General features: G+C 35.6%; 1 protein-coding gene across 1 annotated transcript; it reads left to right on the forward strand.

The window, feature by feature from the left end:
* Window positions 1–584: 584 nt before the first annotated feature.
* Window positions 585–7,069, forward strand: LOC143582828 (histone-lysine N-methyltransferase SUVR5-like). Its single transcript, XM_077065313.1, has 12 exons — window positions 585–827; window positions 1,568–1,871; window positions 1,949–2,251; window positions 2,345–2,455; window positions 2,829–2,939; window positions 3,019–5,526; window positions 5,606–5,767; window positions 5,855–5,971; window positions 6,058–6,161; window positions 6,238–6,375; window positions 6,455–6,542; window positions 6,645–7,069. The coding sequence occupies exons 2-12, from the start codon at window positions 1,584–1,586 to the stop codon at window positions 6,750–6,752; spliced, it is 4,038 nt and encodes a 1,345-aa protein (XP_076921428.1). The 5' UTR covers window positions 585–827; window positions 1,568–1,583; the 3' UTR covers window positions 6,753–7,069.
* The last annotated feature ends 3,692 nt before the right edge of the window (window positions 7,070–10,761 follow it).

The following is a 10,761-nucleotide window of genomic DNA, read 5'->3' on the forward strand; positions in this document are numbered from 1 at the left end:
TTTAAAAATTCAATTATCATTTTTTCATAAAATAATATAACTTCAGGCTTCCACAAACAAGAAATCAACCAAAACACAAAAATACGATAAGAAGTTGGACTCGTATCGTAACCAATTTTCTACTTTTATCAACGCGCTTAAAATGATATAATTTTAGGCTTTCACAAGCTAGAGTCGTTTACAACGAGAACCTTTAATAACCATACCAAATTACGAGTCGTGTCCCGCGGATAATAACAATATCAACTATACTAATTTCTATTTAATTTTATTTTAGTCAAAACAAAAATATTATAAATGACTACACAACTTTACAATAAATTTCACAGCTAAAGAAATTAAATCCTTTTCTAAAAATAAACAAAAAGGAGAACACTCTAATAACTCTAATAAATGTCATTAATATTATTATTATTGTTATATTAATAATTAATAAAACGAGGGGCACACCTCGACCACATCGTCTGAACCAAATCTCGTACCACTACTACCAGCACCGTTACAACAGGTTCATTAACATTGCAACCTTTTATTTATTTGTTTTTTAGGGTTTTTTGTAACTTTCACACAAAGCCCACCACCGCTATAGTTGTTTTTTTTATGTTATTGTTTTTTATTTGTTTGTTCTCGCTCATCTCCATCGTTCAACTATCTCTCTCTAGACACATCCAGGTCTTCTTGTTCGTTTTGGACCTGCTACATGCCCACTTTTTAGTTCACAACCTGTTTCATTATCTTATTATTATTATTATTATTATTATTATTATAAACAAAAACAAAAACAAAACAAAAGTTGATCTTCACCCCTAGCCACTGCATAATTAAAGGTACATTTACACATATTCACCATTTGTCTATCTTTCCCTACATACATACATGTTATGTGTTATATATCATGATATATATTATATGTACATGTTGTTGATGACTTTTGCCCTAACGAAAGGACTGATTGATTTCTAAGTGAACCCAACATAAACATAAAACATATAATTTTAGAATGTATCAACAACAAGTTCAATCAAGTCTTGATTTTTACAATCAATTAATGGGGGTTTCTTGATCCGGACCCACCAATAAAATAATCAAATCGGTGCGTTTAACATGCAATTCATGTGCCATAATCTTATCTTAGGGTTTCTTCTTGATTTTAAACATTAGGGTTTTTGTGGCCTAGCTAATTAGGGGTTTTGTTTCATTTTAGGGGTTTTTATTTGTTTTGGACTTGGATTAGGTATTAGTGTCAATCTGTCACGTTGTTACATAAATTGTTGCAGTAAGCTACAACCTTTGTGTGTAATTTTGGGGGTTTTTTTGTGTTCTTTAGTAATTGAAATGCACAAGGTTAATTAAAGTTTATTTCAGTCTTTTTTATTTTATTTTGTGGCAGTAAACTTGACATCTCAGTTAGGGTTTATGAACAAAAAGTTTATTCTTTTTTTTTTTTTGTGCTAAATGTTTCATATGTTGCAGAAGTGTGGCTTGTTTTTATTATAGATGTTGATATATGATATATATGTATTTATTTTTGTTTCCACTTGTGACTGAACATTTTAATGTAAAACAGAATCTAGTGAGCAGCAATGCAAGTGCTTCCTTGCAGTGACGCGATTCCGGGTTCCGAAAAAGCGTTTGTGTATGACGAAGAGGCGAATAATGTCCAACCTGAAATAGTTCAGGGTGTAGATAATAAATTAGACGATGCTGAAATGTCTAACGATGAACAATTTGTCGAACTTGATGTGTTGAATAACACTCGTGATTCGGTAGTTGATAGCTTGGAATTGCCAGCTGGCAATCAGGAATGCGAGTCGTCTCGTTCAGAACCCGAGTGGCTTGAACAAGATCAACCCATGCCAGTTTGGGTCAAGGTATATGTTTAATATGTCATTTAAGAGTTATACACGTTAAACTTAATAATAATAATAATGTGTTTTTGATGATATAGTGGAGGGGAAAGTGGCAAGCGGGAATAAGATGTGCAAGATCTGATTGGCCATTATTGACTGTGAGAGCAAAACCGAGACATGATAGGAAACAATATCTTGTAATATTTTTTCCAAGAAAAAGAAATTATTCGTGGGCGGATGTGTTGCTTCTTCGCCCCATTAATGAGTATCCCGAGCCGATCGCGTATAGGTCACATAATGCTGCAGTCAAGGTGGTCAAAGATTTGACTGTCGCGCGCCGATATATTATCCAAAAGATTGCTGTTAGCATGATAAATACTATTGAACAGTTAAACAGTGAGGTTAGTGAGTTGTTATTCTTTAACATTACTTGGAATTATTGCATTTATTGTTTGGATTTTAATTATTACTTTGCAACCGCGTTTTCTTTTTAGGCTTTGACTGAGAATGCTCGTAGTGTGGTTGTGTGGAAGGAGTTCGCATTAGAAGCTTCTAGATGTAAAGATTATTCCGATCTCGGGAATATGCTTCTCAAGCTTGAAAAGGTAAATACTTTTTATATTTAAGCTTTTGCAAAGTTCATGTATGCCAATAGGTTAACAGACTTTATAATGGTATATCTTCATTAAAGTGTTCCATAATTTTTTTGAAACATTTTCCATTGAAAGATGTGTTAACGAAAGTGTAAATGCTTCTATGTTTCATACGCGTCTGCTAATTTATCGGTGTTCTTGAATGATAGATGTTTTGAAAACGTATGTAACACTTTAATAAAGATATACTAATTAATAACTTTGTCGATTTGTGGAAATTTGTTTATGGCGGGCGTAAGCATAATTTATAAGATCTTTTGAATCTTAAACCTAGATTGAGCTCGTGAAGTATTTTCCTAACCATTAATATCAATTTCGTCTCCAGATGATACTGCAGCATTTCATAAATTCTAATTGGCTGGAAAATTCTCATGAAACATGGGCACGGCGATGTCAAACCGCGCATAGTGCTGAATTTATAGAAATGCTAAAGGAGGTATGTTTTTGTTTGTGTATTGATATTTAGTAAAGACGACTTTAGAATATGCATTAACACGCATTCATATTATTATCAGGAGTTAAGCGAATCAATCAAATGGAACGAAGTGCAAGCGCTTCCAAACTCAAACACTGATATCGGTTCCGAGTGGAGAACCTTAAAACCTGAGGTCATGAAGTGGTTCTCAATGTCAAACCCTTCTTTCAACACCGAAAACACCGAGCCACAAAACAATGACGGGTTTCCAAACCCGGGTCTTCAAGTCAGCCGAAAAAGAGCCAAGCTTGAAATCCGACGTGCTGAGACGGCAGCTCCACCGGTGGACACCTTATATAACTGGCCTATCGTGCCTTTGGGTAGTGAAGTTTCTCTAACGGAAACAAGTGAACCTGATAGGTGGGGGGCGATTGTGGTTGAACCGGGAACGAGTAGTCAAGAAGCCCATTTAAGAAGTTTAGAAATGACCCCGACAGATAAGAATAAGTGTGCAGCGTTTATTGAAGCGAAAGGAAGAAGGTGTGTTCGATGGGCCAATGACGGTGATATATATTGTTGTGTGCATTTGTCAGCCCGTTTTTCCGCCAATGTGGTCAAACAGGAGGTCAACTCGCCGCCAACCGACGCACATTTGTGTGACGGTATCACGGTTCTTGGCACGAAATGCAAGCACCGGGCTCTACCCGGTTCATCTTCGTGTAAGAAACACAGATCTGGTAAGGAAATTATGGTATTTTCACCTCCTCCGCCCGAAAACAAACTTAAGAGAAAGCTAGTTGATGAAGTTGGATTTCCCGAGGTTAATAACTGCAAAGAACTTGTACTCGCAGGTCATTTTGGAACTCATGACCCCGAGCCCAATGCGGTGGGAATTGAGTACAATGTTGGTGGGCCGTTGCGCTGTGTCGGTGATGGTGTCGGTTGCAATGAAACGCCCACCCGACACACGTTGTACTGTGATAACCACTTGCCAAATTGGCTAAAACGGGCACGAAACGGGAAGAGTCGGATCATTTCAAAAGACGTGTTTATTGATCTTCTGAAAAGTTGTCAATCACATGAACAAAAACTGCATTTGCATCGAGCGTGTGAGCTGTTTTACAAGTTTTTCAAAAGTGTATTATCTCTCAGAAGCCCAGTCCCAAAAGACATGCAGCTCCAATGGGTCGTTACCGAAGCGTCAAAAGACGTAAATACCGGACACTTTTTAATGAAGTTGGTTTGTAGTGAAAAGGAAAGGCTAGTCAGAGTTTGGGGGTTTAATAGTGACACAGTTGCACAAATTGAATCATTTAATGTTGTTATGTCCAATAATAATGATGATATCATCGTTAAATGTAGCATTTGTTCATTGGAGTTTGTTGATGATCAAGCGCTTGCTAAACATTGGGTCGATAATCATAAAAACGAAGCGCGGTCGCTGTTTAAACGGTACGTGTGCGCCATATGTCTCGACCCGTTTCCAGAATATAATCTTCTAGAAGCTCATGTTAAAGAACGACACAGTGTCGAGTTTGTTGAACAATGCATGCTTTACCAATGCATTCCGTGCGGTAACCGTTTTGGTAGTCCTGACCAGTTGTGGGCCCACGTGGTCTTACATCATCCCGCCAATTTCAAGCAGCTGCAGAACGCTCTCCCGGTTCCCCCACATGACGATGGTAATGATTCTATTAAAGTCCAGAATGTATTTAAGAATAATAGTTCTAATCTACTTGGATTACAACGGTTCGTATGTCGGTTTTGTCTGTTGAGATTCGACTTGCTACCGGATCTTGGTCGGCACCATCAAGCGTTTCACATGCTGACCTCTGGTGGTCCACGTAAGCTAAAAGCCGGGAGACGGTTCAAAAAGGGTCTGGGAATGAGAAACCGGGGTCTTGGAGGGTTAAAGAAACTGAATCAAGGACCGTTCAGACAAGTAACCGAAGGTGAACTTCAGGTATATGAATCAAATCAATCAGTCAGTCTCGGTAGATTAACCGAACCCGAGTGTTCAAACGTTGCAAAGTTATTACACTCCAAAATTACCAAAACAAAACCGCACCCCGGTAGCCTCGAGCTCTTAAGAGTCGCCTGTTCCGCATGCTGCAAAACGAGCTTCCAAACACTGTTAGAGAAAAAGTACGGAAAGTTGCCCGAACGTTTATACCTTAAAGCCGCAAAACTTTGCAGTGAACGTGGTGTAGTAATTGAGTGGCATCAAGAGGGGTATATCTGTCCAAAAGGATGTAACTTGTTCAACGATGATTCAGATCTTTTGCTTCCTTTAAAGAATCTTCCAGAACGTTCTGTGAGGGCCGAGGAGGAGACAAGTCAACTGTCCGATTGGCCTATGGATGGCAGCCATCATATTGTTCATTATAATAGTTACCGACAAGAATCTACTGACAAATCAGGAATCGTTTTGTGTGATGACATTAGCTTTGGTAAGGAATCAGTTCCAGTTGCGTGTGTAGTCGATGAACATCTTTTAGCGTCTTTGCATAATGATGACGAGCGGAGCAACGCTTGTTTTTTGCCATGGGAAAGTTTTACATACGTCACAAAGTCGTTAGTCGATAAGTCTGTTAATCTTGAATCACAGGTAATATAATATTATAATAATTATAATTATTTATTGTAATAATGGTTTCGTTTAATCATGTACATTATTGTGGTGATAGAGTTTACAGTTGGGTTGCGGGTGCGCGCATTTAACATGCTCACCAAAGGGGTGTGATCACGTGTATCTTTTCGACAATGATTATGAAGATGCGAAGGATTTTAATGGGAAATCCATGAAAGGAAGATTTCCTTATGATAATAAAGGCCGAATTATTCTCGAGGTGATTATATTTTTGGTAACTTGCTTTTAGTTTAAGTTTAGTTTTATTGGAAAATTTTATAGTTAAGTTAATTATATTGTTTTACAGGAAGGCTATTTGGTATACGAATGCAACAGGTATTGCAACTGCAATAAATACTGTCCGAATAGGGTTTTGCAAAACGGGGTTAGAGTGAAGTTGGAGGTTTTTAAAACTGAGGGCAAGGTAATATACATTTGTCTCGAAATTTAATACAATATTGGTTACAAACTTATAGTTATTACTTATTAATTAAAACGTTAAACTTGCAGGGTTGGGCGGTGAGAGCTGGGGAACGTATTGAGCGTGGGACGTTTGTCTGTGAGTATGTCGGTGAGGTTATCGATAAAAATGAAGCTAACAAAAGGCGCAATAGGTTTGACATATTTCCAACAATAAATAGAGTATTTTATATTATTTTAGTAATGATTATTAAAATTGTTAATATACAGGCTTGATAAGGAAGATAGCAGCTTCATCTATGATATCGATGCTCGTGTTAACGATGTTATTCGATTATCTGAGGGGGAGGCGTCATATGCAATTGACACCACGAAGTACGGGAATGTTTCCCGGTACATTAATCATAGGTAAAAAAAGATCATCATTTTCTTTTCTATTTCATTAATCCCTGCTATTAATTGTTAATGATCATGTGATCTTTTGTAGCTGCTCACCCAACCTTGAGAACCACCAAGTTCTGATTGAAAGTTTAGATTCTGAGCTGTCACATATCGGTCTGTACGCGAGTCGAGATGTAAGAATATTAATTTTCTGTGCTTATTATTTATGATTGAAATTAATTAACCGCGGTTAACTGATCTGTTCTCTATTTTGTTTTTATTATTATTTGTCACAGATTGCAGCAGGTGAAGAGTTAAACTTCGATTATATGTATAAGGCGCCCCCTGGCAAAGGGCGGGAGTGCAGGTGTGGGTCCGCCAACTGTAGGGGTCAAGTCCAGTGATCTCAAGAAGCTGGATGATTATATGAATTGGATCCTAGATTTGTTCGATGTCGGATTTATTTTTGTTTTGCTATTAATGAAATGTACTTCTAGTAGAATTTTACTTGTTTCGTTTCGGAAGTTTGTTAGGAGTGTCGTATTAGTTCCTAGATTTAAATAAAATTTTGCGTATAATTGGTGTTTTATATTTTTTTTATTTTTATTTTTATATATTATTAATTTTATAACCTAAGATGTTAGAACTGTAGAAAAGGTTTGAGCTTTGAGTTTTCTTGTCTATGCTCTCCATAGAACAATGTTTGTGGACTGTAGTGTTTTCTTGATCAGAGCAGGCTGGCCAGGCGGTCGAAATGAGAGGTCTGGGAACTGGGCTTGGAGCTGGTTCGGGTAAGCATCTTTGACTCTTTTTCATTAAAACTGGCCAGGTACCGGTTGGTCTGGGAACACGCCTGGTTAAGTCTGTTGACAGTCCCCTATTTGAGCGGACCGGTTACCAGCCAACTGGACCTGCCTACCGTGGGGTTGAACTTGCATTAAAAGAAGGGAACATGTCAAGTGACAAGACTTGGGGTTCATCTTGGCATGAGTTTTGCTTGTTAGAAACTTGTATAGTTGCATGTATTGAGTTTAGGGGGTATTTTTTGCAATCTAACACTATTAAAGGTCAATAAAAGGGTCTTTTTGCATGAGTTTTACTTTTATTTGTCTTTGAGCATGTTACAAGGAATGCAAATAAAAAGCTTAGGGGTTGTTTGGTAGTCGGCCTCTTAATGGTTTATAACATCTTAATGGTTAAAATGTAGTCTTAAATCTGAATGGTTAAGAGATAACCATTAAGAGGTAGTCGCTTAATCATTCAGAGTTGATGTTACCCCTTAACCATTAAAAGGCTATGAATTATTAAGAGGTAGCATCTTAATGACTACCAAACATCCTCTTAGATTTAGCTTCTTCTAGGCCGATTGGCTTGATGAATAGAGTGATGACCCTGATTAGGATATACTAGGGTGTTGGATTGTCCTATGATATAAAATGGATGTTCTTAGACTGAGATATATATTCTAGTTATTTGTGGTGTTGATCTTCAGACAAAGTTGCTTTAGTTGTTGGTGATACCTTTAGACAAGGTCGTTGGTTGTTTTGACAATTAATTTAGAGGTCACATTTGACTACCTTACCTTTTAACATCATATTATTTCTGATACGTATAAGTTGGTAATCAATAAGCTGTCACATGAAGGGGATATGATATCTTTGTGTAATATCTATACAAGAGATTGTCAACACCTAGGTTTCTTTTCTTACAATCCAGACTATTATTGGTCATTCCATTCCTTTGCTTGTGCAAGCATGTAGACTAGTTTTGTTTATTTTTACAATTCGAGCTACAGATTGTTTCTCATCCTTAATTAGCTTCCGAGGACATATCAGACTAGTTATGTTATTATCTGTAAGTATTACCAAATGGAAAGTATCTTTTTGTATTTTTGTATAATATTTTTTAACGCTATCTAAATAGGTAGGTCGATGATCTAATTCATTATAAACATAATTAATTAATTAATATACAATATTTTTCTGGTTTAGTTTGTAATCTTTGTAAAAGGACAAAGGACAAGAGGGATGTACATACCCTTTTCCCACACAATCATCATTTGTAACCTGTATCAATGCTTTTCTCCCTCAAGCTTTCACGAAAAGCAAATGTTATTTTGTTTTTCCAATATAAATGTACACAATACCTTAAAAGGTTCTAAATCGACCCAAAATTTTTAGAGATTATCGAGTGAAATTTATTATTATTATTATTTATTTATTTTTAACGGCAATCTACCCTACTTCCTACTTCTACATTACTCTAAACTAATTTACTCTCATATACGGATTTAAACCATAGACCTTCAATTTAAAACACTAAAGTCTATACTGATTTATTAATTGCGAAATGGTGAGAAATTTTGTGGGTATTGAGGTAACATGGGTCAATGATCCTTAATCCATGTGACTAAGATGAGAGTCATGACTCATGAGACACCTAAAGACTTCATTTTAAAAGAGGGTATGTCTTAAGTTTAAGTTTCACTTATGGTAAAAAGAACTAGGGTGGGTTGGGGCAAGGAGTTTTCTCATCTTTAGAGAATGACACTTATGGGTACCAATTCACCGGCCAATCATACACCGTTATTTCATTTCTATCATCAAGTACTCACACACCAGAAAATAACTGGACACACCTACCCATAAGTATCCTAAAATCTTTTTTTGTAATATATGTAATAAATTGATTATTAATGGGTGTTTTAGTTCTTCAAAAGTCTCCAACAATCATATAAACACACGGTAAACCTTTACCACAAATTATAATTTGACAAACTACCCATATAGTTAGGGATAAGTTTGTCATGTGATAAACTACCAAAAACCTTACCCACACTAGTGTGTGGCCCCTCTTCAAAGTAAAATGAAAATGATCAAGTGAAACAGTAATCTATTAATAATTCAAATGGTCTTTTAAAAAAAAAAGTTGAGCTAACAGCCTAACAGGGATTTATGAATTGGATTGGTCAACCTGCTTAGAACATAGTACAAACTTCATTTAAATCACCACAATGTGCACCTGACAACTATGTGTTTCCCACATATTTATTATTAGTATTAAATTACGAACCAATTGCCTTCACCTTCACTCAACATACTACACTTTTCGATAACAAAACAACCCAATATTTTAATCAAATACTTTGTAACAATAAGATAGATAAGATATAAAGAAGGGAAAAATTTTAAAATGTTCTACTAATGGAGAAATATTTTATTTTTATCTTCATAAGTAGGAGTTTTTAGAAATATAATGTATAAACACGTCTTTGACAATGTGGTAAGACTCGATGTGTCTTTCACGACTTGTTAACCTTTAACGCGCGTCTTTCACGACATGTTAACCTTTAACGCGCGTCTTTCACGACATGTTAGCCTCTAACGCATCTCACGACTTGATAGCCTCTAATGCGTCTTTCACGACATATTTTCCCTAATAATTGTTTTTTTTTGTATTACATTATTATAACTAATTTTACTCATATTTGGTTTTTTAATAACTTGTAATGCATAAAGCTTTATAAAGTTCTAAATATACCGTTGAAACGTGCTTATTTTTATCTATGTGTTGACATAAACTTTACTTAAAATGAACCTGGTCAAATTTTATTAAACATTTCCATATTAATTTGACACTCGGTGTTGAGGTTTTGAGTAAACGTTATGATGACATGTAGAAAAAATAAACACGTCTCGGCGACATATTCGAAATTATATATAAATTTATATATTATAAGTTATAAAAGAAAAACCAATTATGGATAAACTTAATTATAATAATTTAATATTGAAAAAAAACAATTAATATGTCATACATGTCGTGAAAGACGCATAGGAGGCCAATAGGTCGTGAAAGATGCGTTAAAGGCTAACATATCGTGAAAGATGCGCATTTGATGGTCAAATAGGTCGTGAAAGACGCGTTAAAGCATAACACATCGTCAACGATGTATTTGTAGGGGTCATTTTTGAAAATGTTTATTTATGGGGACATAAATAGAATCTCTTTCCACTAATAAAACATACTAAGAATTTTCCCCAAAAACAATTACATTAAACGTAGTTATTAGAATATTTCTAAATGTCTACAATAAAGTTACATAAACTTAAAACATATTGTTTGAAGAAACCATTTCATTTAGTGTCTGGCCAAAGCCGAGTCAAAGTTGAGCAAATTTGTCACACCCTGACCAAAGATGGCGGAATATGCCGGGGTGCAACGGATTGTTCAAGAACACAAAACATTATTAAAGTGACAATATTTAACAACTCATTAATTTCATTCAATCACCAAAGTAACACATCTTGTTCATACAATTAAACACCAAATATAAGAAATAAATATTGTTCATTCTTCTAATAACCTAGCGGTATCAAATAGAATTGCGTCTTCAAACTCCAAGTCAAGTAA

The sequence above is a fragment of the Bidens hawaiensis genome, unplaced genomic scaffold (genome assembly GCF_021521415.1).
Source record: "Bidens hawaiensis isolate Kalapana, Puna unplaced genomic scaffold, B.hawaiensis_p1.1 tig00032026_1, whole genome shotgun sequence".
Classification (NCBI taxonomy): Eukaryota; Viridiplantae; Streptophyta; class Magnoliopsida; order Asterales; family Asteraceae; genus Bidens; species Bidens hawaiensis.

What these genes read in the sequence shown, in the direction of transcription:
- LOC143582828 (XM_077065313.1), top strand. Translation starts at nt 1,584, where the DNA reads ATGCAAGTGCTTCCTTGCAGTGACGCGATTCCGGGTTCCGAAAAAGCG. An exon ending in TTATAGAAATGCTAAAGGAG is followed by an intron (nt 2,940 to 3,018) that starts GTATGTTTTTGT and finishes TATTATTATCAG; the next exon opens with GAGTTAAGCGAATCAATCAA. An exon ending in GTCTGTACGCGAGTCGAGAT is followed by an intron (nt 6,543 to 6,644) that starts GTAAGAATATTA and finishes TATTTGTCACAG; the next exon opens with ATTGCAGCAGGTGAAGAGTT.